A 27,220-nucleotide genomic window follows, 5' to 3' on the forward strand; every position below is an offset into this window, starting at 1 on the left:
TAGATGAAGATGTGAGGTTTAGAATTAAGTGGTCTGCCCACAGTACATGTTAATACAATGTCTGGCTATTTAATTATGCCTAACTATCTGCAGTACTGTAAGACTGTACTATACTGCAGATCTTGAACAGATCCTTGACTCAGAAACAATGATCAAAGTATGAAAAAAGGAGTTCAACCTCACTAGTAACTTTTTTTTGGCAGGGAATGTGGAGGCTGGTGGGGTATCGGGGATTGAACCCAGGGGCACTGAACCTGACCCACATCCCCAGTCCTTTCTTATATTTTATTTAGAGTCAGGGTCTTGCTAAGTTGCTGAGGCTGGCTTTGAAATGTGATCTTCCTGCCTCGGGCTCCCAAGGGGATGGGATTACAGGTGTGCACCACCGTGCCCGGCTAACTTTTGAAAACGCAAATAAAAATATAAACATCATGTGAGGTGCCAAAATAAAAGAGAAAAAGCAAAACTGGATACTTGGAGAAGCTAAGAGGAAACAAGAATGCAGTATACCTGCTGATTATAAAAAAGTTTAATTCTTTTGGGAGGACTACATGGCAATATATAAAACCATACAAAATATGTCCCCAATAAAGAAATTTATCTCAATAACTCAAAAGAAAAAAAAAGCTACATAAAAACAATGTCTGCAGCACTATTTTCAATATTCAAAAAACTGGTGAAAATCGATATGTAATGAAATAGATATGAAAACTACAGGTTTAAGAATTACATTACAGCCGGGCACAGTGGTGCAGGCCTATAACCCCAGTTGCTATTGCAAGTTTAGAGAAAGCCTTAGCACCAGGGGGCGATGGAACAAGCCTGTTATCACAGCAGTTTGGGACACTGAGGCAGGAGGATCTCGAGTTCAAAGCAAGCCTCGACAAAAGCGAGGCACTAAAAAAACTCAGTGAGACCCTGTCTCTAAATAAAATACAAAATCAGGCTGGGGATGTGGCTCAGTGGTTGAGTGCTCCTGAGGTTCAATCCCTGGTACCACCCAAAAATAAAAAAATAGATCTCTAAATCAGCCTCAGCATCTTTCAGTGAGGCACTAAGCAACTCAGCGAGACCCTATCTCAAAATAAAATATAAAAAAAGGGCTAGGGATGTGGTTCAGTGGTTAAGCACCCATGGGTTCAATCCCCAGTACCCAAAGAAAAAAAAGAAAAAAAAAAGGAGTACATTACATCATTAAAAATACGATAAACAAATAAAAACATAGGAATGTTTTTACAAAATAATACTGTTAAAAAAGGATCCCCATATGACACCTAACTTCAAAATACAACAGTACAAAACCAACTACATGTAAATTAAAAAAAAAAAAAAAAAAAAAAAATTTAAAGGCTGTGTTAATGTGATAGGATCACAGCTACATTAGGATTTTTGTGAATTATTTTTTAAATGTGACTTTCCTATCCTTTCCTCTGACTCACAAGTTTCATTTAAAAACATCAGAAATAGTCATTGAATCTTCACTTCCTATTTCACCATCCACACTCTGAAGGCAAACCAGCAGCAGCCCCTCACCCAGCCTGGCAGGTAAGGCTTCCTATAAGAAGTGATGTCCGGGCTTGGGAGATAGCTCAGTCGGTAGCGTGCTTGCCTTGCAAGCACAAGGCCCTGGGTTCGATCCCCAGCACCACAAGAAAAAAAAAAAAAAAAAAGAAGAAGTCATGTCTGAGTTTTCTACTCTCCAAACATGTACTTTCTCCTCTGCTTGATACCATTTCTACTAGCTCTATGGAAAACAGTTTGAACCAAGGAACAAGAAAATTCTTTTCTTCCCCAACAGTATTGGAGATTGAACCCAGGGGTGCCCTACCACTTAGCTACATCATTTTTTATTTTGACACAGGGTCTCCCCTAAGTTGTTCATGCTAGCCTCAAATTTGTGATCATCGTGCCTCAGCCTCCCAGTAGCTGGGATTACAAGTGTGCACCACCGCACCTGGGGGACCAGAAATTTATACGTATAATAATAAGTTTTTAAAACAATGGGATGCTCCATGGATTAGTAACTACTAGCCCATTTTCCCAGGCAAGAAATACTTAGAATACTTACTTGCTCCTTTTCAAACTGGATCATTTTCCTGAAAAAATCTACTGAAAATGGCCGGCTTTCCTGTAAACTAAAAAGGAATGTGGAAATGTCATTTTCTACAATGATAGGATGCCTTTCGCATCTTATAAATAAGAAGAAATACCCAGGCCAGTGCCTCCAAAACAAGGGGTTTAACAAAGACTTAGTTGTGATTCAATGCAATGTCTAGAGCCAATGGCCTGCTCACTCCCATGACCCAATGAATACTTTCAACCTCTAGAGACTTCCCCTTCACCACCACCAAACTTTTTCCTACTCACTTTTCTTCTTTCTCACATTTAGAGTCTAAAGTTTCCCCAAGTACATCTGAAGATCTATTTGGAGGCCAACAGTTCCTTTTTTTTTTTTTTTTTGCGGTGCTGGGGATTTGAACCCAGGGCCTTGTGCTTGCAAGGCAAACACTCTACCAACTGAGCTATATCCCCAGCCCCAATAGTTCCATTTCTAAGACTACATTCGAAGGAAATAATTTCCCATATGGACAATACTACTGCCAAGGAAATGTTCATCAAAGCAGTATAACCATGGCCAAAGAAATTATAGCACATCCACAGGGTGGTACATCATTTAATCATTTTTAATAAATATTAATAAAAAAGTTTTACTGAAGGAGGAAAAGGTGGAATACAAAACTACAATTATAGTTTTAATCTCAACTACATAATAAACAAATTTTAAAATGTATCAAAAGTGGTTTTTATTTTGATGGGATTACAATGAAGCACCTGCTAATTTTTTCTGCCACAAAGAGGATAAACTGCTTTTATTGTTCAAAAGAAGTAAAAGGAAGCATTACCTTTTTTAAAAGTCCCTTGGATTACTTCATCAGATACTATTTATGATACATCCAATTTGGCTATGATGGGCCATGGGGTAGAGAAGAGCAGAAACAGCTATGAAAGTCTGTGAGTACCTTTTAAACACAGTTCTGGCCTTTTTGTTGCCACCACTTCGATAAGCCCAATCCAGGTATTTATCCTTCAGAGTTACTGAGCTGGTACCTGTGATAGCTAATATAGCTTTCTACAATGTAAAAGAAAAAATAAATAGGCTGTGTGAGGAAATTTATATATGATGAAACAAATTATCCCAGGCTACTCAATAGGGCTTTAGGACACATGCCAAGAACCCTCACACTAGCCAACCGGGGAGTCCATTCCCCAAACCACAAAACTTAGAACATGGAGCTTATACCTTAAAGATTGCTTCTGTGTCTTCATGGCTTTGGGCACCTTCACTCCACTCTGCCCAAGAAATCCACAAGGGCAGACAAACCTGCTCCCAATAAAAAAATGTTAGAAAATAACTGTTCAGCACTATGCTCTGAAAATTTATCACTATAAAGATGAGGTCCTCCTAAGATAATCAATATGCAAAATATGGATTCAATTCTAGTCTGTCCTAATAATGAAAGAATTCTCATTCCCCAGCAGGAACTGGCATGCCAGAACTAAGAAGCCTTCTAAGTCATCCAGAGCAATACTCTCCTGCTAATTTTAGTTCCCTTCTGTTGGGGAATACTTCCTACATTGACATCATCAATCATCATTCAGTTACTTAAACCATTAACAGCAGACAGCCAGCCCAACTCACAGCTACCCAGGCCATGGCTCTGCTGTCTAGAACCCACAACACAAGAACTAACTAATCAAGGCTAAACTATCTGATTTTTCACTCATGTCCCAAAAGCAAACACAAATTATTAGTAAGATAGTATTTTTCCCATTTTACCTTCTGGAGTATATTTTTCCTCACTAATATAAAAGATTTACTGCATAGTTTGAAGTTTTGCTCTTTAAAGTTTAGAAATATATTTGTGATTTAAAAATATATTTGTTAGCTCTAGGAGGCTGGAGTACTGGCTTAGAGGCAGAGCACTTGCCTGGCATGGGTGAGGCAATGGGTTCGATTCTCAGCACCACATATAAATAAAATAAAGTCCATTGACAACTAAAAAATTATTAAAAAAAAAAATTCAGGTCTATGTTTAGCTTTGGATGCAAGTGAGAATAATATTGTATCATACTCACCACTTGTAAGATATCTAAACAGAATAGAAAGTTTTATATAATATAGTCGATTTTCAAATAAGGGTTAAAAATAAGATGTTGAAGCTGCACACAGTGGTGCACACCTATAATCCCAGAGGCTCAGGAGGCCGAGACAGGAGGATCACAAGTTCAAAGCCAACCTAAGGAATGTAGCAAGACCCTGTCTCTAAAAAAAATTCAAAAAAGGGCCAGAGATGTGGCTCAGTGATTAAGAGCCCCTGGGTTCAATCCCCAGTACCAAAAAAAAAAAAAAAAGAAAAGAAAATGAAAGTCTATTAAATGGAAGTAAATTCTTCTACTCCTGTCCTTGAACCATCACCAATTTATAATAAATGTCACTCTAGGGTTGGCTCTCAGCAAACAAGTATTCAAAGTAGTTTTGGCTAAAGTCTTAACAGGTTTCCCAAATAGAATGAAACATGAAAAGACCCAACTCACAAACCTGGGGTTTTAGGTGCACAAAGGCTTCTTCAACAAACATGGTTATGTCAGGGCTCTTTGAGGCAATCAGCACCTGCAGCTTCATCTGCCACATTGTCACAGAGTCCTTGAACAATTCAATCCCAGCTTCTGCTACCTCCAGAGCTTCCGTAAAGAAGTCACGGTGCAACAACAACTCAATCTAAGACAAAGGATCATTGAAAAATTAATTATTAAAACCTAAATAAAAGAGAAAAAGATCTCATATGAGACAATAATTTCAACATCCTTTCCACTAAAATGTTTACCCTGGCTGCTAAATTGGCCCAAAGTGAACAATGTGGAATTCCTCCTCCTTTTCCTACTCCTATACATAAGGAAAATAAAAAAACAGGGACAGGACTGGGCTCAGTGGTACAGCATTTGCCTGGCATATGTGAGGCACTGGGTTTAATTCTCAGCACCACATATATAAATAAAATAAAGGTCCATAAACAACTAAATATATATATATATATGTATATATATATATATATATATATATAAATATTAAAAAATAAAAAGGGGGGGAACAAAAGATGGTGTGCAGGAGCATACACCTATAATCCCAGTCACTTGGGAGGGTGAGTCAGAAAGATGACAAGTTCAAGGTCAGCCTGGGCAGCTTAGCAAGACCCTATCTCAAAAATCAAAAAATAAAAAGGGCTGAGGTTTAATTCAGTTGTAGAGCACCCTTGGGTTCAATCCCCAGTATGCCCCACCACACACACGCAAAACCTGGACCATCATGACTTAATTCCAAAGTCTTATCAAATAAATTCTGGGGGTGGAGGGACTAGGGGACTAGATGTAGTTCAGTGGTGGAACTCCCTCAGGTTCAATCCCTAGCACAGCATGAGGCAGGGATTTAGACTGGTTGCCCACACCCACCAGAATATAAAAATCAATAAAGATAAAATAAGTATTTGGGGCACAATAATGAAATAGATGTATTCAATCAAATGGAGCTGACGAGTGGAGAGTTAAAGAGTGGAGATGCTGTAGAGAACATTACAATTTTTCTGAAATGTAATTCAGAACTGTGTCTCAAGTCTTGAAAGTTTTCATCTTTTAAAAGTTTTGCAGGCTGCATTCGTGGTGTAGAGCGCTTGCCTTGCATGTGTGAGACACTGGGTTAAATCCACAGCACCACATAAAATGAAAAATAAAGATATTGTGTCCATCTACAAATAAAATTTTTAAAATTTTTTTTGAATTTTACTTTACAAACATGGCCTGACAAATAAAGGAAGGAAATCTTATCTGTTCAAAGGCTTATTTATGCTCTGGTTGATTTTGTAGTACCAGGGATTGAACACAGGGGCACTCTATCACTGTGCTATATTCCCAGTTCTTACTTATTTTAAGACAGGGTCTCACTAAACTGCCCTGGCTGGCCTCACTGTCCCAAGTAGCTGAGATTACAGGTATATACTACTACACCCCAGCTTCCACAGTTTTAAAAGAGGAAAAAACCACCAAGCGCAGTGGCACTCACCCGTAATCCCAGCATCTCAGGATGCTGAGGTAGGAGGATCGCAGGTTCAAAGCCAACCTCAGCAACTTAGCGAGGCCATCTCAAAATAAAATATTAAAAAAGGGATGCAGATGTGGCTCAGTGGTTCAATGCCCCCTGGGTTCAATCCCCAGTACCAAAAAATAGAAAGAAAAAAAAACTAAAACAACTCCAATTTTACAAATCTGAAAAAGTGAGTAAATGGCAATACATACAGTTTACTCACCAAGTATTTCTATTACACACTGTTACATGCTAGGTTCAATCGTGAGCAAATTGGGTACATTCCTACTACCTACAGTCTCCAGTCTACCAAAAAAGACAGTTTGATATGTGCCATAACAGAAAAAAAATCACCTGCTACATGAGTACAAATCAGAAACACCACCTTGAGTTTTGCCAATTACGAGAAAGGACTCTCAGAAAAGAAGCATTCAAGTCAAGACTTGAAAGAGAAATAGGCACTAGTCAAATGAACACAGAGACCTCCAGAAAAAGAGAAGGCATTCCCAACCAGCAGGTGCAAGAGGCCAAAGACAGCTCAGATATGAAAGGAAATCCAAGTTCAGTATGGCTGGAGGATAAGATACACATCAGAGGACTAGAAGGTGAGTTTAGAAATACTGACAGGGCCAAGTTAAGAGTGGAGATTCTGTGGAGAACAATCTGGAGAAAGGATGGGTGTAGAATTAGCTGGGCATTTGTTTAATGGCAGTATGCTAAGGGACTCTCATTATAAGCAAGGTCACCAATGATGGCTGAAGTGGTAGTCTTAGGATAGGCAACATCAGAGACTTGAGCATTATAAGAATGTTTGAAATAGCCGGAGCTGTAAATGGCAGAAGAAAAATGATAACAGGAGAACAGGACTGCCAAGGTAACACTCAAAGGTCACCTGAATTTATGAGGTGTGAATGACTTCCCAACATTCAATAGCTCTAGACCTAGGATTTTCCTGAATAGTTGCCCTAACAGAAGGGTATCTCAGCCTTGGTATAATATAACAGGCTATACTATCTAGTACCTTGGGGAAAATATTAATGCAAAAATAGAACAATACAAAATAGTAAAACATTAATTACAATTACATAAAAATAATATTGATCAAAAAGAGGCATAAGACATATAAATAAAAGACTCAACAAATACAAAGACTTTTGGTATTTTTCCCATGAAGAGTTATTTAAATATATTAACACATTCACTACTTCATTCAATGCTCTCAACAACTTTGTGAGGTAGCAAAAAAAAGATGACTATTTTAAAACCAAATAAACTCAGAAAATTTGAGTGGTTTTTTTAAGTCATCTAGCTACTATGCAGTAAAACCAGGTCTAAAACTACATATTTCCATTTCCACAGCACATTATTCTGGACTTTCTAACATCTTTAACCTCACCACATGGTACAGAGGGTTTTTTGTTGTTGTTGTTGTTTTTTCCAGAGGGTTTAATGTGCCTCTTACTGTCAGCTTTCGAAACAGGAATATATCTCATTTGTCTTTACTGTATCAATGGTTACTCTGGGCCAGACACAGGTTCAGGAAAAAAAACATTCAATAAAAGATGGATGAATGCGATTGGAGGTGAGGCTCGGTGGAAGAGCACCTGCCTAGCATGCACAAGGCCCTCGTCTGATCACCAGCACCACAAAGAAAGAAAGAAAGAATGGGTGAATCAACAAAATAAACCCAAACTCAGACTCTTTGTTCAAGTGCTTTCCACTGTAAAATACTCTTCCCTTTACAGATTTCAATTTTGGTATACACTAAATACAACCATATGTAAATATCTTCCAAATGGCCATAGTTGTATAAGATAGACAGATCTATCTACCTATGTAGATACAAAACACATTGACGACAGCACAAAACAACTAAAATAAAGTACATGTAACTGACAGTGAATGTGCTCTCAATGTTCTTACCCACTGCTTGCATTGGGATTCTGAAAGGAGCTTGAGTTCATGTGCCTTCCTGAATGGAATCATAGTTCTCTCCAGTCTCTAAAATCAGAAAAATTCCTCAGTTTATTACCAAGATCTCAGCTGGGGCCTCTGACAACTGATACAAACAAAAGTAATTTTGCATATTTCTACCAATTCAGAGGAGGGACTGAGTTGCTCCTGCATGATAGTGTCACTCATCCCTGATGAGGTTATCAGCTATTTGGGGCCCAGTCCAGTAAGAAGAGGGGCCCCGCCTACCCATATGCAGTATAAGGGCAAACCAAATCAGACCTTGAAAATGACAGGCCACTCACCAAGAGAAAGTGGTTAAGCCTGAAGTTCCAAAACTGGCCCAGACCCCACAAAAAGCTATGCTTTTTGTTCTTCTTTCAGAAAACAAACCCTTTCTAATCAGTCACTGTAACCATGTAAGAGAAGTCCTTACCTTCCCTCTGAGGAACGCACTACTCGTCTTCTTAGAAAACCTTTCCAAGCAAAAGTTGATATAACACTTCCACATGCCCTCTGGAAAAGTCAGATTACATTGATAAGATTACCAATTCTCTTAGTTCAACAATCACCACATGTTTTCTTCAAAGGAAAAATGCCTTAGCTTGATGGCAAAGCTATTCAGATTACAATCATTTCAAATACTAGGGGAAAGCAACTGAGTAATGATGGAAACAAAAATCAAAAGCTTTACCCAGGTTTTAGATACTCACTTTATTCTCCAATATTATAAAATAAGTCAAAACTCTAGCAAAAGATAATTAAGAATCTTCTGAATTATCATTTCCTAAGTATTATTTCCTCCAAACAAATGAACATAAAGACCACAAAAATAGAGGAAGTTTACAAAAGCTCCAACTTTCACCATCCAAGAAAGAACAAGCTGGAAAGCCTGGCACACTGTACACTGTTCTACAGAGAGATTTGCAGTGCTGATTTGGGGAAGGGGCGTGTCAGCTTCACACCTGGATACTATTACTTCTATACCACATGACAGTTTAAAGAAGTTCACCTGTAGGCAGAGTCTTCACCGCCTCTTCATATACAGCACAGCACCTCTCCTCCCTCTGGCCCACCTCCACTGCTCTGGCTTGTTTCGTCAAAGGCTGCTCATCTCCTGGTTGAGACTGGATCTCTAATTCTCGCCGTGCCACATAATCCCAAGTGAGAGGGTCATCTGTGTGCATAGCCTGAAGGCTGAAAAATACAGCTTACTGGCATCTGTCCCATAAAAAGGAACTAACTCAAAATTCCCAAAGAGACAGTTCTCCATGGTCTAAAAATGTATAAAGGACATCTTTACAATTGCAGTATATTAAGAGTCACTTCCCAATCTGCTCTCCAGAATATCTTCACTCGCTATACAGTCAATGGAACAAAGTTGTCACACATTTATTGTTGCATATTTCAGACACCACTGACAAATGCCAATATTCAAGTTAACTCAGAGTCAAGTCAGCATTTGTCTGTGACCACAAAAGCCTCCAAGAGCTCTTGACAGCTTTATATCCTGACTCTTGATTTCCTATTATAATGGAGGCAGAGGAAAAGCACAACCTAATCCTCTACCAAAACCCTGAAGATCCAAAGGACAAACTGATCCATGTTTCATCTTATTGCCTATGAAAGCACAGGGTGCTACCTAAGAATGGAAGTACATATAATGTAGGCACAAATAATTCTTAGACAATATAATCAGGCTTTAAAGAATAAAATTACTTGCAACATTCCACTAAGAACAGTTATGAATACAACTCCTGTTTTATGAACAAAAGACGTGCCAGGAAAGCAGGATATAGATTTTCTTGTTTTGTTTTTGGTACTAAGGACTGATCCCAGGGCCTCACACAGACTAGCTCTACCACTGAGCTAGCCTCAAACTTGTGATCCTGCCTCAGTCTTTGACCAGCTTGACTTTACAAGTATGTGCCACATGCCAGCAGGATACAGGGTTTTTATATAAGCCTTAGGACATATTTGTTATTGAATATAGACAAACTTTCTCAAAGGAAGTCAATAAATAAATTCAAAGCATTCTCTAAAAACATACTCTTTGAATATGTAATAGCATACAAATTTTTCTTAAAACTTAGCTTTTTTTCCAAGCATTTAGTGTGGTATCTTTTTCCTCCCTTATAAAGAACCAAACTCAAATCATTATCAAAAGATCAGAAATAGATATAATTCACCTTTCTACCATTTTACTTACTCATCATAAATCTCTTTTTGTAGATCTTTGGCAAAATCAAACAGTTGTGCAATTGAAAGAAGTGATACATGAAATTCAGCACCTAAAATTTAAAAAGAGGGGAGAGGAAATTCATCACCAAGGAGACACTAAAGAATCACTTTATTATAAAAGTACTATTTCCTTGATGTACTGGACTAACTATAGTTCTATTTCTTTTAGTGGTACTGGAGTTTGAACCCAGGGGCACTCTACTACTGAGCAACATCTCCATTCCATTTTTTTATTTTCTGGAGACAGTCTCACCAGGTTGCTGAGGTTGACCCTGAACTTGCACCTGGCTAATAGTTTTTTTTTGTTTTTTGTTTTTTGTTTTTTAATTTTAAGTGGGGGTGGGGGTTCGAAGAAGTTGGGGATTGAACCCAAGGCCTCATACATGCTAAACATGCTCTACCACTAACCTACACCCCAAATGAAAGGAGCTTATTTTGGTTGTGACTTTTTTTTTTTTTTCCTTTTCTTTTTGAGAAATAGAAAAAAATGGGCTGGGGGAGATCCTATAGTCCCACTAACCAAGCAAAGCCATTATTAATATTTTGGGATATTCATAAGTACTTTCATCCTAAACTTAAGGGCATAAGGAAACAAACTAAGTCCTCTATTTCTTTTCAATACCCAAGTGAGCTACTGAAAATGTCCAATTATAGTCTTGGAGACTAGACATTTTTTAAGCATTTTCTAAAAGATTCAGGACACTATCCCTACAATCAGGGTTTTATACATATTACAAATTTTCAAAATTAGTTAACAGTCCTCCTCACTATAAATAGAATGCTCCACTTTCCTAGCATGAATAAATGTTCAAAAGATACCAACCTTTAATCTTGCTTATAGAATTTTTGTAGACGATGCGTGCCAACTCGCCATTAAGGATTTCTTCAGGATGATCAAAATTCCCCTACAAAGTGTTACATTAAGTAGGGCAAATTAAAAAAAAAAAAAAAGCACTAGGATGAAAATTAACAGTCCTAGACGACCTGAACAAACCACATCTCGCTCTCTCACACTCTCACTGAACCAATTCCCTCCCTTGTAAAAATGTACAACTTGTTGGAACGAGATCACTGATCTTCCAGCTCCTTTCTCTCAGGATCCTGTAGTGGTAGAAAGATCATACAGCTTAAGATCTCACTCTCCATTTAGAACAGGTCAAGCTGCACATGTTTTAATTATCCTTCTGTTCAAGATTTTATCTGGGTAAAATATTTCCAAATTGGAAACCACAATAACAGACAATAGCAAAGTTCCTTTTTTAGTTCTAACATTCTAAATCTTCTCCAAGATATTCTATCATGTTAAAAATCATACAAAGGGGCTGGGGAGATAGCTCAGTTGGTAAAGTTCTTGCCTTGTAAGCATAAGGCCCTGGGTTCGATCCCCAGCACCCCCCCTGCCAAAAAAAAAATCATACAAAAAGTAAAAGAAGTGGGCATGGTAGCACATGCCTGTATTCCCAGCTACTCAGGAGATTAAGGCAGGAAGACTGCAAGTTCAAGGGCGGTCTCAGCAACTTGGCAAGACCTTGAATCAAAATAAAAAGCAAAAAGGGCTAGAGGTTGTAGGTTACATTTCAGTGGTAGAGCATTCCAGAAGTCAATCCCCAGTACCAGAAAAAGGAAAAAAAAAAAAAAAAAAAAAAAGTAAAAGAAACTAGAAACCTTGCATTTCACAATCTTTCTCAGGCTCCTTGAACCCATTAATATACCACTTACTAAGATTACAGCATCAGTTATAACTTCAATTACTCCAAATATCTATCTTTAAAGCACAAAACTGTCTTTTATTACTAGGCCCATTTAATTAAATCAACACTACACTGATCTTCAAGTTTCAAAATGTAACATTAAATTGGAAAGAAAAATATATTCCAAGCATTCTCTCGTAAGTAGGTTCAGTGACAATACGTTAGGATCTCACCATATCCATATCGGCCTTTTCAAATTCTTGTTTTTCCTTCTGCAGTTTCTCAGCATGCATTAGCTCCATCCTGAAGTACTACAGAAGAGAAATAACGGCCTGAAAATCTTTAAAGATACTTTCTTAAATTTGAGATATAATATGCCTTGTTTTTATGCATAACTTTCAGATCTGGTAAAATCCAGAAGTATTATATTTTCCTTTGTTAACAAAATAGCTGATATTGACAAGGTATGGTGAAAATATTTTATGCTATTCAGAAAACAATCTAAAGGTATGAATCAGAAACCTTAAAAATGCCTTTGTATCCTTGGTTATCACTTCACAATTAAACAAACCATAGAGTCTAGCCCTAAATTGGCAAAAGAAACAGCAAACGTGCTACAATGTCCTTAATCCAGTCGAGGATATAACTTTGTAATTTAACAATGAAGGTTTCTGCAAGAAATTTTACTTATGATTTTATCCATATATGTGAAAAGTGTCAACAAAGGCTGAGTGAGAAATTTGGACTTCTACCCTACTCAGTCTTCCACCCCTATCTAGCAGTAAATAGGCAGAACAGTATCAAAAGAGTTCTACTAGCTGTAATCCCAGCTGCTCAGGGGGCTGAGGCAAGAGGATCAGGAGTTCAAAGCCAGCCTCAGCAACTTAGCAAGACCATAAACAATTTGGTAGGACCTTGTCTCTAAATAAAATAGAAAAAGGACTGGGTATGTAGCTCAGTGGTTAAGCACCCCTGGGTTCAATCTCTAGTACCAAGAAAAAAAAAGTTCTACTAACCAGAAAATTTAACTTCCAGAGTCTCATAAAAATAACCAAAAGGCCTAAAAAATGGAAAATCACTCATCATAAAAAGAACCAGGGAAATTGCAACTTAAATGAAGACAATCCAAAGCTACCAACACAGAGATGACATAGATGTTAGAATTATCTGACAAGGATTTTGAAATCAGCAAAAGATGCTTTAATGAGCAATTATAAACACATTTGAAACAAATGAAAAGATAGTAAGTATCAGCAAACAGAAAACATAAAGAAAAAACCAAATAGAAATTTGAGAACTAAAACTAATAATTTAGTGAGTGGACTTAATAGCATCATAAACAAAACAGAGGAAAGAACCAGTGATCCTGAAAATAACTAAAAATTGCCCAATCTGAACAACACAGAGAAGATAACTTGAAAACAATGAACAGGGCATCAGAAACCTATGAGACAATGATAAAAGATCCCATATGTGTCACTGGAGTTGCAGAGGAAAAAAAGAAGAGTGAGGTTGAAAATTTTCTCTAAGAAATTATGGCTCAGTGCTGGGGGTATAGCTCAGTGGTAGAGCACTTGCTGGCACAGAGTCCTGTTTTCTATCTCCAGCACCAAATAAGAAAAAGAAAAAAAGTACCTCATGATTTTGCAAATTCAGCAAAAACCAAACCTATAGACTCAAGAAACTGAAAAACAGTTGATAAACCCAAACAAATTCATGATAAAACATACCATAACCAAACTTATGAAAAATAAAGACAAAGAAAAAACTTGAAAGCAATGAGAGATATGATATCCTACCTAAAGGAGAAAAACAATTCAAAATGAACTTCCATCACCATCTAGCAGTGACAAAGCAGAACAGTATCAGAAGACATTTACAAAACAAAACTTAAATATCCCAGAGTCTCTGGCAGATTTCTCATCAGAAATCAAGGACAGAAGGAAGTGATACAACATTTTCAAATGCTACAAGAAAAGACATGTGAGTCCAGAAATATCTGACAAAAATATAATCAAAAAAGAAGGGAGTTGGGTGAGATGGCGCAAGCCTGTAATCCCAGCAGCTCAGGAGACTGAGGTAGGAGGATCATGAGTTCAGAGCCAAACTCAGCAACTTAGCAAGACCCTAAACAACTCAGCTAGACCCTGCCTCTAAATAAAATATAAAAAGAGCTGGGGATGTAGCTCAGTAGTTGAGCACCCGTAAGTTCAATCCCTGGTACAAAAAAAAAAAAAATGAAGGGAAAAAGCAAGGTATGGTGGGTATGGTGGAGAATGCCTGTAATCCCAGCAACTCAGAAGACTGAGACAGAAGGACTCTAAGTTCAAAGTCAGCCTCAGCAATCCAGTGAGGCCCTACACAACTTGGCAAGACCCTATCTTTAAATAATTAAAAAAGGGCTATGCTTGGGTATAGTTCAGTAGTAAAGTGCCCCTGGGTTCAATGCCCAACACCAAGTGGGGGGGAAAAAAGGGAAAATTAGGGCACAATGGTTCATGCCTCTAATTCTATCAACTTGGGGGGTGGAAGCAGAAGGATTACAAATTGAAGGCCAGCCTTGGTAACGTAGCAAGACCCTGTCTCAAAATAAAAAACTGAAAGGGCTGGGGATACAGTTCAGTGACAAAACGCCCCTGGGTTCAATCCCCACTCACACAAAGTAGGAGAGATCAAAAGACATTCTCAGATAAGGTGAAACTAAGAATTTGTGTAGGAAGACCTGTCATAAAAGACATAAAGTTCTCAAAATAAAATAGAAAATTACTGTTTAAAAAGGGATTCTGGAGGGTGGGGGAAATAGCTCAGTTGGTAGAGTGCTTGCCTTGTAAGCACAAGGTCCTGGGTTCAATCCCCAGCACTTAAAAAAAAAAAAAAAAAAAAAAAAGGGATTCTGGAACATTAGGAAGAGAGAAAAATGGAAAGAGTAAAACTATGTATTATGGGCTGGGGATGTGGCTCAGTGGTAAAGAGCTTGCCTAGCATGCATAAAGTCACAGGTTCAATCCCCAGCACCACCAAAAAAACAAAAAACAAAAAAAAAAAACACACATACATACATACACATAGGTAATACAAGACTTTTCTTCTCTAAAGTTGTCTGATGCATGAAGCAGAAATTCTAACACTATCTGATGTGGATCCTCAGTGTTCTTAATAGGAGAAAGAATACCCTAACTGAAGTTTTAAAAACAGAACAAAATAAATAAAACTGAATTAAACAAATCAACACAATTTTTAAAAAATGATAAAGAACTACATACACATCTTATACCAATTTCCTAGTTTTGGTGTTGTACTAGTTTTATAAAATGTAACCAGTGGAGGAACTAGGTGAAGGGTACACAGGACATCACTGTTATCTTTGTGTCTACTAGTGAACCTCTAATTATTTCAAAATAAAAATTAATGGTAAGTTGGGCACTATGGTGAACGACTATAATTCCAGCAACTTGGGAGGATGAGGTAGGAGTATCCTAAGTTTGAAGTCTACTTCAATCAGCAAATTCAAGGCCAGCCTAGGCAACTTAACAAGACCCTATCTCAAAATAAAAAATAAAAAAGGGCCGTGGATATAGCTCACTGGTAAAGAACCTCTGGGTTCAATTCCTAATACCATAAAAAATTTTTTAAAAAGTTAATGGCAAATATTAAAGTCATGGTATTATTACAGGTATAGGAAGGTAAATTAATGCATGATTAACATGTACTATAAAAATTGACCCCAAATTTTGAATACTTGACATTTTATGTTACAGGATATTAAAAAAGAAGTTTTGGGGGTTTGTAACTATATTTATACTTTTTTTTTATTTTTTATTTTATTTTATTTTTTTTTTTGTGGTTCTGGGAATTGAACCCAGAGCCTTGTGCTTGTGAGGCAAGCACTCTACCAACTAAGCTATATTCCCAGTCCTGTTTAAACTTTTTAAATCAGTAATTCTGCTTCTAGAAATAAATCATAAAGAAATGCCAGGTGCAAGGGCACACACCTGTAATCCCAGCGGCTCAGGAGGCTGATGCAGGAGGATCACAAGTTCAAAGTCAGCCTCAGCAATTTACCAAGGCCCTGAGCAACTCTGTGAGACCATGTCTCTAAATAAAATATAAAAAGGACTGGGGATGTGGTTCAATGGATAAGCACCCTTGGGTTCAATCCCTGATACAAAAAATAACTATAATAATAATAATCTTAAAATTTTCATATACAAATTTTCATGTACAAAAGTTATGAGAAAATACTGGAACAATCTCAATGCCCAATAACAGGGATAAGGAAATATACCATTTTTTTAAATAATATTTGCCCTCAGTAAGTCATGTTGAGACATCACTTTCATCCTATGCGCACACACTCACTTCCTGATAGAGTTTTGGACACTCTGGATGAAAGCGCAGAGCCCGAAGAAACAGCTGCCTTGCACTTTCAGAAGATAAGCGATCTTCCATTTCCCATTTGGCCGCCATAATCCACAAAGCTATAAATGAAAAAACACCAGACTTCCATTTCAGTAAATTAATCAAGTTAGGCAAGAAAATACCAATGCTCCAAATCAAATACTCCATGAATTTTTTTTTCAATCTTACCAAAAGGGGAAGGGGATAGACAGAGGGAATTTCTAACTGAAAATTTCTGTTGCTCTATCCGAAATTAGAGTAGCCAAAGTGGCACATGCCAGCAATCCCAGCTACCCAGGAGACTAAGGAAGAAGGATTTCAATTTAGAGACCAGCTTGGGCAATTTTGCAAGACCATGGCTCAAAATAGAAAATAAAAAGAACGGGGGAGGGCTGGGATCCTGGCTCAGTGGTACAGCACTTGTCTCGCACACGTGAGGCACTGGGTTGGATCCTCAGCACCACATAAAATGAATAAAAGTGGTAGAGCACTCGCCTAGCATGCATGAGACCCTGGGTTCGATCCACAGTACCACATAAAAATATAAAGGTATTCTGTCCACCTACAACTAAAACAAAATATTAAAAAAAAAAAAAAAAAAAAAAAGAGCTGGGACATAGCTCAGTGGTAGTGTGCTCCTGTGTTCAATTCTAAGTACTACAAAAATAAATATATAAACAAAGAATATTCCAAGTAAATAGGTAAATGCTAATATATGTTCATTCTGGATGTATGATACATAAGGGTCTATGACCGTATTTACTCAGATCTAAGGGCACCACCATTGTAAGTCACATACAAATTTTAAAGGTGTTAAAAGTTGGGAAGGGCTGGGTATATAGTTCAGTTGGTAGAGCGCCTGCACACACAAGGCCCTGGGTTCAATCCCCAGCACGGCAAAAAAAAAAAAAAAAAAGTTGGGAAGAAAATTTGTATTTTAGAATCAATTAATTAATATATTTTGCACTCCTCTATATTTAGCAAAGAACATAATTTAAAAATTTTTTTTTTGTCTTTCTACATGGGAAATTAATTCCAAGTTACCACTCTATCTATTTCCCTAGAGATTTAATGAAGGTTAACTATCATGCCAAGCAAGGTTGCTCCTGGTATAAATGACCCAGGGTTGCTAACATCTGGACTTTGCAGGAAGGTCACAAATGGTGGCAAGTCATTGCTTTGGGCTTTCTTGAGCATGTGACTCCTGAAATTGAGCATGGACCTCCCTAAGATCTCATCACTTAAGAAGTTTCTCTATCCACTCATATGGTCTCATCACCTTACAACTGAACTTTCACTCTGGGGACCAGAGACTGGCCTCCAAACTGCTAAGAGCACTTTGCTGAAAAAAAATGCCTCAAACTGTCTTCTGTCTCTTTCTGAGTAAGCAGGTGCCAAATGTAGCCTCTTGTGCAGTACAAAATGTCTGGCTGAGCCTAAAACCCTGAGAACTGATATTGGAGCACCCCCATTACAGAATAACATACCATCCACTCCTTACTCATGAGAAAAGTCTTTCTCCTATAAAACATGAGTACCTACTCTGTGTCAGTCAACCTTCTAAAATCTGTGTTAATAGTTTCCTCTTTAAATTGAAATCCTAATTTCACTGCCTCCAAATTAAACATCCCTCAAAGGACTGTCCAGATTTTATTTTCCATCAACTAAAAAGAAATATAATTTTTCTTGTCCACAGATCGATCACCTGATATAGTAACTATTAGTACACAGTAACGAGAGATGAACTAAGAGGCAGCTTCAAGAACAAAAACTGCTGTAGCCAATTGCCTAATAAGCTTAAGTTCTCAAAATATTATTTCTCTTAATTTTGTCAAGCACAATAAATTCCAAAGTAGCTTGAGTCTAAATAAAATACAGAAAAAGAACTGAGAAGGACTTCACCATACCTGGCTTATTTGAATGAATAGCTAACATGGCAGAGTATACCTTGCTAAGTTGAGCTTTGGTAGCCTGCAAAAGAGGAAGAAAATTTTCTATTCGTTGCACAGAGATATCATCACTATTAATCTACAAACATTATGTGCTGAACCCTTATCAACCATGAAATTTAATAGGGCAAGATCTTGCTAGGAATATATCAACAAATATAGACACAGTCAATTTTCTTCTCCCTAAACTACTAAACATACACATTCTAAATATAATTTTTTAATATTTTCTGAACAAATACGCGTAAAAATGATCTTCTTTTCAACTGACTTGGAAGCAATTTATATAGGCATTCAGATAAATACAAGTGTTACACTGAAGTATAGCTTCAGTCTTCTGGGGTTCTTTTCCCATTGTTAACCCTACACCTTTGGGGATAACATGGAGTTCAGCAATAATTAAGAAGTTTAAAAGGCAGACAAACAAAGGAAGAAAGGAGCAATACTTAGCTTTACTCACCCATTTCTTACAAAAAACAACATAGGATAGCCAAAGTTGAACATCATCCTGCAAGAAAAGCAATGCAGTTAGTTGCCTGAATTTGACCTTTATATATAATACACTTTTGCATTAATTAAATTTATTGGAAACAGAGAATTTCAGAAGACCCAATGTATTAGCACACTCTTGGATTTCTTAACCATAATTGAGTGGAGACTCTCCACTTCCACCCATCATGCTCCAAAATAAAATAAGCTATACATCCAATTTGTTCAATGCAGTTCTGCAATGGCCTCACATATAGAAATACAAAGTTTATCATTCCCAGGAATTCAAAGTACTTCCAATATAACATGCCCATTCCCAGGCCAAACTTGAAGAATATCAAGTTACTGAGGTACGGGAAGCACCTAATCATTTCTCTTCCGCCTCCAAGTCTTTAGTGTTCTTCACCTAAGAAATATATCCAGGGGCTGGGGATATAGCTCAGTCGGTACAGTGCTTGCCTTGTAAGCACAGGGCCCTGGGTTCGATCCCCAGCACCCAAAAAAAAAAAAAAAAAAAAAGAAAAAGAAATATATCCAAACATTTCCCAGGTAATTTTCTAATTGTTAACATATCAAATACACTGTTTTCAGCATCCTCCTCACAAAATAACAAGAAGGTATGAAGACAAGCACAGAGGCACACATCTATGACCCCAGCAATTCAGGAGGTGAGACAGGAGGACCACAAGTTTAAGGCTAGTCTCAACAACTTAGTAAAACCCTGTCTCAAAATAAACAATAAAATGGGCTAAGGATGTACCTCAGTAGTAAAGTGACCCTAGGTTCAATTCCCAGTACCAAAAAGAAGGTATGAGATCAATTTCTTTCTTTCCTTTTTTTTTTTTTGGTATCAGGGATTGAACCCAGGGTGCTTAACCACTAAGCTACATTCCTAGTTCTTTTTTAATCTTTGAGACAGGGTCTCACTAAGTTGCTTAGGGCCTCACCACATTGCTGAGGTTAGCCTCTGAACTCATGATCCTCCTGCCTTAGACTCCCAAGTCACACCCAGCTGGGATCAATTTCTTAATGCTGGCTCAAAAATGTTTCACTCAATAACACCATCATTAGAATAAGTATTAAGACACCCAATTTAAGACTACAGAGAACAATGCATTTGAAATATTCAACTCATAGTTAGGTGTAATACATATCTTCATAGTCCTTAAGAATCAAGGATGCATTTATCACATACTTTCCACTTTGCTGAAGCACGTCGGAAGATACCTTGTACCCGGTGCACAATAGAATGCTCAATCTCATCCTTCTTAAATGAATATTTAATGCGCTGAAAGGGGACATGAAAAACAAAGTCTCAGTTTTCTCACATTTACAAAGTGTCATTACTACTTGATCATTTAATAGTATTGGTGAACACAACAAGTAATTATAAATATCCATTATGGGCACATTAAACAGTTTATCAACACTAACTGACTCCCAAACAAAATCTCGAGCTAAGCAGCCACACTGCTTAATTCTGTATATTTTCTAACTTCAAAAAATCATCAACTTACTGTTCTTCTTCTCTGGATAAGTTCCAAAAGATTAATTTCATACTGGGAAAGAAAAACAAAAAATGGAAGAAAAAATTATAATCTTTTAAATATAGGAAATACATTAAAATCATGAAAGACAACAAAAAAGAAAAGCAAGAATGTGACAGAAAAATTTTGCTATCAATAAACATAATTTATAATAAAATGTCTAGAATTCACTGAAAATTCATCTTACCTCTGAAAAATTTACATATAGAATCATTAATAAGCTTATAAGCTAAATTTAAGATTTAAAGAAAAAATGTTAACAACAGGAGACTTATATTATAAATTAATTCCAACTTTCTAGTCTACAACAGTATTCACTTTGTTAAAACAAATTCTTCACCAGTGTGGTGGTACACACCTGTAATCTCAACAACTTGGAAGGCTGAGACAGGAGGATCATAAGTTCAACCTCAGAAACTTAGTGAGACCCTGTCTCAAAATTTAAAAAATAAAAAGGGCTGGGAGGATATAGCTCATTGGTAAAGCGTCTCTGGGCAAATCACCAACATAAGCAAAAGCAGATAAACAAGAGGTTGTACTAGCTGAAACAGGTGTGAGAAGCCTACCACCTCTAAAACACCACTTAGAAATCCTAAAGATTTCAGAAGAACACTACTATATAATCACTTTCTAAGCCACTACTAGAAAAATACTAGAGACTGAAAGCTGAGACTCTCATAAGATTACATCCTCCATTTAAAAACTTTTACCTGGAGCTAGGGATATAGTTCAGTGGTAGGCCACGTGCCTAGCCTGAGTGAGACACTGGAATCAAATTCCAAAATAGGGGGGAAAAAATGTTTCAGGAAAATATTTCAAGCACAGAAAATCCCATGCCACTATCACACAGTAACACCAAAAATACAGTGAGGCCTGTATTTGCATCAAGTATTCTTTAAAAATAAAACGATTCAACTGGGAGTGATGGCGCACGCCTGTAATCCCAGCAGCTTGGAAGACTGAGGAAGGAGGATCACAAATTTAAAGCCAATCTCAGCAATTTAGGAAGGCCCTAATGAACTCAGCAAGACCCTGTAACAAAATAAAAAATAAAAAGGGCTGGGGGTTGTGGCTCAGTAGTAAAGGGCCTCTGGGGTCAATCCCCAGTACCAAAAAAAGAAATACAACCTTTCCAATAAACATAAAGCCCCCTATGTACCCATCTCTGATTCTATTCTCCCTCTCCAGAAATAGCAACTATCCTGAGTTTATCACTTCTAAGAATGACTCTGGACTTCATTTTAATGCGTTTTTTTTGTTTTGTTTTGTTTTGTTTTGTTGGTACTAGGAACTGAACTTGGAGGCCTTTTATCAATGAACTATCTCAGCCATTTTTATTTTAAGACAGGGTCTTGCTAATTTGCTGAGGCTGCTCTCGAACTTGTCATCCTCTTGCCTCAGCCTCCCAGGTCACTAGGATTACAGGCGTGTGCTATGGCACCCAGCTTTAATGCTCTGACTGTATATAAGTGGTATCGTGCCACACTCATCACTCCATATTTTTTATTCAACATGACTTGTGTGTGTGCGTGATCATTAACACGTGGTGAAGATCGAATCAAGGACCTTGCACATATAAGCCAGGCTCTCTACCACTGAGACCAGATCTCAAAATGACTTCAGGTACATCTTTGTACAGACCAATTTTTCATGGTCCAGTTGTATAATGTTCAATGTTTGAATATGGAATTTGCCTTTTTTATTGCTATTCCACAATTTGTTTCCAATTTTTCTCTATTACAAAAAGCTGCTATTTATATTCTTGGACATATATTCTTATGAACCCAAGAACTTTTCTCCAGAGGATACACTATCTCCCAACACTAATATGCAATCATGACTCAATGACTTTCCTCTGCTTAAATTGATTCCTGTGCACCACTGGACTAGATCAGTGCCATGTACACAGCAGGCCCTCAATATTTACCATGTGAGTGAATAAATGAAATTGGTGGATCACAAGGTATATGCATTTTCAACTTTATGGAACATTAAAACCTGCACTCCAAAGGGGTTGTGCCAATTATGTACTGTAATGCTGGTTTTTAAAATGTTTACTAATGTGATGAAACTAAGGCAGACTATGCCCTGTCTTAATTTATCTACCTGATTTACCTGATTACTAATGAGGCTTGCATTGTCTCATAAGTTTAACTATGAATGATGTTCTCCCTTTGTGAATTGCATGTTAACAAGACTTGCCCATTTTTCTTTGCAGTCCTGTGTTACTTTCTTCTTGATCTGTACTTCTTCACATGTATATATGTCATTCTAACTATCTAACTATGTTTTACAAATGTTTTCTCCCACTTTGTGGCTCATCTTTTCACATTAATTGTGTATATTTTTTGCACAGACTATTTTATTGTTTTTAACATAATTAAAACACACAATCTTGGGGCAGGGGCTGTAGCTCAGGAGTAGAGCGCTTGCCTTGTAAGTGTGAGGCACTGGGTTCGATCCTCAGCACCACATAAAATTAAATAAATAAAGATATTGTGCCCACAACAACTTAAAAAAAATTAAAAAAAAAAAAAAAAAAACACACACACACAATCTTTTCTCAAAAGGGTGGTGCTTTCATAGTCTCTTTTAAGATATCTTTCCTCTACCTGAAGTCATTCTTTCAAAGATTTTGTAGATTTAGTTTTCTCCCACATTAAAATTTCCAACTCATCAGAAATTTATTTTCGTGTACTATGTGAAGAAGGAATCTAATTAAAACTTTTAAACTTCACTGATTTAAAAATGTCATTTGTGCCAAGCACAGTGGTGCATACCTGTAATCCCAGTGACATGGGAAAGGAGGAGGATTGCAAGTTCAAGGCTAACCTCAACAATTTAGCGAGGCCCTAAGAAACATGGCAAGACTCTGTCTCAAAAATAAAAAATAAAAAGTGGGGGATGTAACTTGGGGTAAAGCATCCCTGGGTTCAATGACCAACACCAAAAAATTAAAAAATATAAGTGCCTGTATATTATAATAAATTTCTACAACTATGTGCATTCAAGGAAGTATATACATTAAAGAGTTTGCGTGAGGTAACTCAAATATTTGAAGAGTGAAATCATTTGTCACTCATCTCCTTAAATATCTCTAGTTCTTTCAATGATTGCTCCCACAAGGTTTTCAAATTTGTTGCCTTTAAACCACTCTCTCAAAGTTCTTCTTAAAGTCTTGAGCCTAATACAATACCTCAGATATGTATTGATAAGTACAACACATTACCTTTCAAATCAACATATTCTCAGTGCCTACTTGCCAATGTCCTTCACAATTTTACCCAGCACACTACTTTTTTTGATACTGTTAGGTTATAGTTCTGATACAATATGCTTCTGGCTTTTTTTTTTGGTGGGGGGGCACTACTAGTGATCAAACCTAGAGTCTTTTGTGTGCATGCTATCCCCAGCCACCATGGCTTATTCTAACTTAGCAATCTACTATACACCCTAGGACCCCTTCCAAGAACAAAACATTCTCAACTAAGTCTCATGTAGTATTTGTTCAACTGTTTGTTTTTTGTTTTGTTTTGTTTTTTTATAATCAATCTCAAATGTTTAAGTCTTAAAAACATTTCATTTTTGTGTGTGTGTCGTTCCAGAGATTGAACCCAGGAGTGCTCTACCACTGAGCTACATCCCCAGTTCTTTTCTATTTATTTTTATTTTGAGGCACGGTCTCACTAAGTTGCCCAGGCTGGTCTTGAACTTGTGATCCTCCTGCCTCAGTTTCCCCAGTCGCTGGGATCATAGGTGTTCACCCACACCCAGTTAAACATTTCATCTTATTGGTTCTTTCTGAACCCAGGCTCTGTCATCTGACACATCAGTTATTCTCTACCACCTGAAAAATGACTAAACCTATATGTCTTGTCTTCACTCAAACTTCTCACCTATTTAGAAAATGAAGCAATCACTGGCCATAGTGGCACATGCCTGTACTCCCAATACCTCAGGAGGCTAAGGCAGGAGGATCACAAGATCAAAGTCAGCCTCAGCAACTCAGCAAGATCCTGTCTCAAAATAAAAAATAAAACAGGACTGGGATGTAGCTGGGTGGTTAAGTGGCCCTGAGTTCAACCCCTGGTACCAAGAAAGGAAGAAAGAAAGAAATGAAAGGAAGAAAGTTCCTGTCTCAAAATAAAAAAATAAAAAGGGTGGCAATATGGGTCAGTGGTAAAGGGCCCCTAGGTTCAATCCAGAGTACAAAAAAAAGGAAGAATCTTGCAGCATACTTCTTTCCAACTTGGCAGACTTACAGACTTTCTAGTCATCTGCTATCATCACATTCATATGCCTGTCTTGCCTATTAAGAGGTAGATCTCTTGTTGAAATCCTGATCCACATTATGTCTCTAATCTATTAACTCAATAGAAAGAAAAAGAGGGAAAAAAGCTCAGTTTCACTAGGATAAAGCCTCAGCAGACGATGCAACGCCCAATAATCACCTCTAATCCTGTTCAAAAATATCTGTGTACTCACAATTCTGGAATTTTGCAAAAAATTTATATTAATCTTGCCATTCTTAAATTGACTTAAAATTTGTAAACAGATTAAAAAATAAGGAAATTATTCACTTACTTGAACATAATTGATAAAGTCTTCCTTAAAAAGAGATCTTCTTTGTATTTTGTATTCTAGATCAGAAGCCTTCTTAATGATAGCCCTGAGGAGAAAATTATTTAAACTAAAACACTTGATAAAAGAAAATTAAATAACTAGGTTTAAGAGACCTTTTTTTTTTTTTAATTAACTTGGATATATTTAAGACACAGGTTTACCAAAACATAATTCCCAAATACAATTTTCTTTCACAGGCAAATAATCTCTTACACAATTCTGTGTTCTTAGAATTAGGTTTTAAAACATTCAGGAAAGGTATCATGATTGACAGCCAGGATATTTTATATTCCCAAAGGCAAAGCTAATATGTTAAATGTTTTATGTTATTTATATATAGTATTAATAAAGATTTATTTTCCTCTAAATTCAGGTCAGTTAGGGGTTTATTTTTTGTAGTGACCAGGATCAAATGCAAGGGCTTGCACATGCTATTCAATGGATTTCTACCATGTCAGGAAAAATAAGCACAACTAAAACATCCCCAGCCTGAACCCCAGCCACACGCATCCCCCCAACCTCCCCTCAGCCCACCCCAGCCTTTCCCTTTCACATGCTGCCAAGAAGCTACGTCCCAGGCCTCAACACTTAAGATTTTTATAATAAGCAAATATGTTCACTAAAATCCTCTTATTCCCATATTTTCAAAGTGTAAAATTTTTTTAGAAATCTGAACTGTCTACCTAAAAAAGTTTATTACTATTATGGATCTATGGGAGAAATTCACCAAACTTAGTTAAGGACTGAACATACACCATGTGTATATCAGAAAATTTAATGCAAGATGTGCAAAATATTTGTATTTAGTAATAATAACATGTACTGAGCCTTAAGAGTCCCCACTGCTATATTCTGTTTGATTAACAAATATTTACTTTTAGACTCTCAGTCACACTACAGTACCCAGAATCACTGTTTATGGAAACCACTAAAACTATTAAAAGTAATTTAAAAATAATTGAATGCTAATCTATGTGTCAGGTGCTGTGGCTAGGATCTGGGGTACAAAACGAAATTAAATGGTCCCCATCTGCCAAGTCTTCCACTCCCGGGCTCCCGCAGCACTCTGCGAACATCTCTAGAGCAGTACATTCTACACACTGATTTAAAATGTAACCAAAATGTTTAATTTGTCTGAATTCCCACCATTCACAGAGCCTTGTTAGCTCCTGATGGGTAGGGATTCCGTTTATCACCTTTATGGCCCCAAAACCCTGCTCCATGAAGTATATCTGTATATACTTAATGTAAGTCGTACAAGTCAGTGTATCTGGAGGGTAAATGGACCTACGGATCGACCACCTTGTAACGATAAGAATTTAATTCTAGTCATCACCACAGCCCGGCAATGGGTTTCTACCATGTTGGGAAAAATAAGCACAACTAAAACGTCCCCAGCCTGAACCCCGGCCACACGCACCCCCGCAACCTCCCCTCAGCCCGCCCCAGCCTTTCCCTTTCCTAGCTCGCTCACTTAATCTCCGCACGACTGAACAGTCCAACGCGCTCCAGCTGTTCCAATTCGGGGATTCGATCTTCTATGCGTTCCTGGATTATCTCCGCCATGAGGACTGCACTGTACCCCACAGCAGGAGAACCTCAGCAGGCAACAGGCCCAGGAAGCGCCCACCTTCTAGTCGGGAGACCTAACCTTAATGCACACGTACTGACGAAACGTGCTCCCTACACCCCGCCTCTTCCGCTTCCGCCGTTGGGAAAGACCCTTTGGTTCCTGCGGTCGCTGTCACCTCCCTGTGGCTAGTGGTGGAATTACAGCAAGAGCCCCGCGGTCTTGGGCAGGACTCAAGCTGGGAGGCGGGGCGAGACTGGGGGCAGGACCCAATGCGCACGCAGCTAGACTCTGGCGGGCGGAGATCAGAAAAAGCTCTTCCGAATGTGGGTGGATTACCTGGGAGCAGCGCGAGGTGCGTTATCTACAGGATATTTCTGTTTTTATTGTGCTCTGGTCCCACGACCCCATTTTCCAACATCAAGGACCTGAAGAATAAAAAAGCTCATAGAGGAAGATATTATGTAGAGGACATAACATTCAGTCTTGGAAATCGTAGGGGCTGCTAAGGCTGACCCGGCCACCCAAAACAGTCTAGCTTTCTGCTAGATTAATAAAATAGTGTGATAACAGTTATTACACTGGGTTCTCACGGGCCGATTAGAATGCAACTGGGCGATGAA

At 37.7% G+C, this 27,220-nt stretch overlaps 1 protein-coding gene across 2 annotated transcripts in view; it reads right to left on the reverse strand.

The window, feature by feature from the left end:
• Positions 1-26,706, reverse strand: part of Utp6 (UTP6 small subunit processome component) — a 31,584-nt gene extending 4,878 nt beyond the window's left edge. The window contains exons 1-17 of one of the 2 annotated variants that reach the window (XR_007107958.1): positions 26,502-26,706; positions 24,989-25,073; positions 20,375-20,416; positions 20,053-20,145; positions 18,829-18,876; positions 18,327-18,390; positions 16,381-16,499; positions 12,255-12,332; positions 11,154-11,235; positions 10,299-10,380; positions 9,102-9,286; positions 8,526-8,605; positions 8,060-8,137; positions 4,601-4,780; positions 3,302-3,382; positions 2,904-3,130; positions 2,069-2,135 (exon numbers count right to left, since the gene is read on the reverse strand). Coding sequence is in view for 1 of the 2 variants with exons in the window: in XM_047547650.1 (XP_047403606.1) it covers positions 2,069-2,135; positions 3,021-3,130; positions 3,302-3,382; positions 4,601-4,780; positions 8,060-8,137; positions 8,526-8,605; positions 9,102-9,286; positions 10,299-10,380; positions 11,154-11,235; positions 12,255-12,332; positions 16,381-16,499; positions 18,327-18,390; positions 18,829-18,876; positions 20,053-20,145; positions 20,375-20,416; positions 24,989-25,073; positions 26,502-26,593 (1,566 nt within the window). In the remaining variant the exon portion in view is untranslated. The remainder of the gene's footprint in view (positions 1-2,068; positions 2,136-2,903; positions 3,131-3,301; positions 3,383-4,600; positions 4,781-8,059; positions 8,138-8,525; positions 8,606-9,101; positions 9,287-10,298; positions 10,381-11,153; positions 11,236-12,254; positions 12,333-16,380; positions 16,500-18,326; positions 18,391-18,828; positions 18,877-20,052; positions 20,146-20,374; positions 20,417-24,988; positions 25,074-26,501) is intronic. The other variant, XM_047547650.1, reaches the window with a different exon arrangement.
• Between the last annotated feature and the right edge of the window lie 514 nt (positions 26,707-27,220).

The sequence above is a fragment of the Sciurus carolinensis genome, chromosome 3 (genome assembly GCF_902686445.1).
Source record: "Sciurus carolinensis chromosome 3, mSciCar1.2, whole genome shotgun sequence".
NCBI lineage: Eukaryota > Metazoa > Chordata > Mammalia > Rodentia > Sciuridae > Sciurus > Sciurus carolinensis.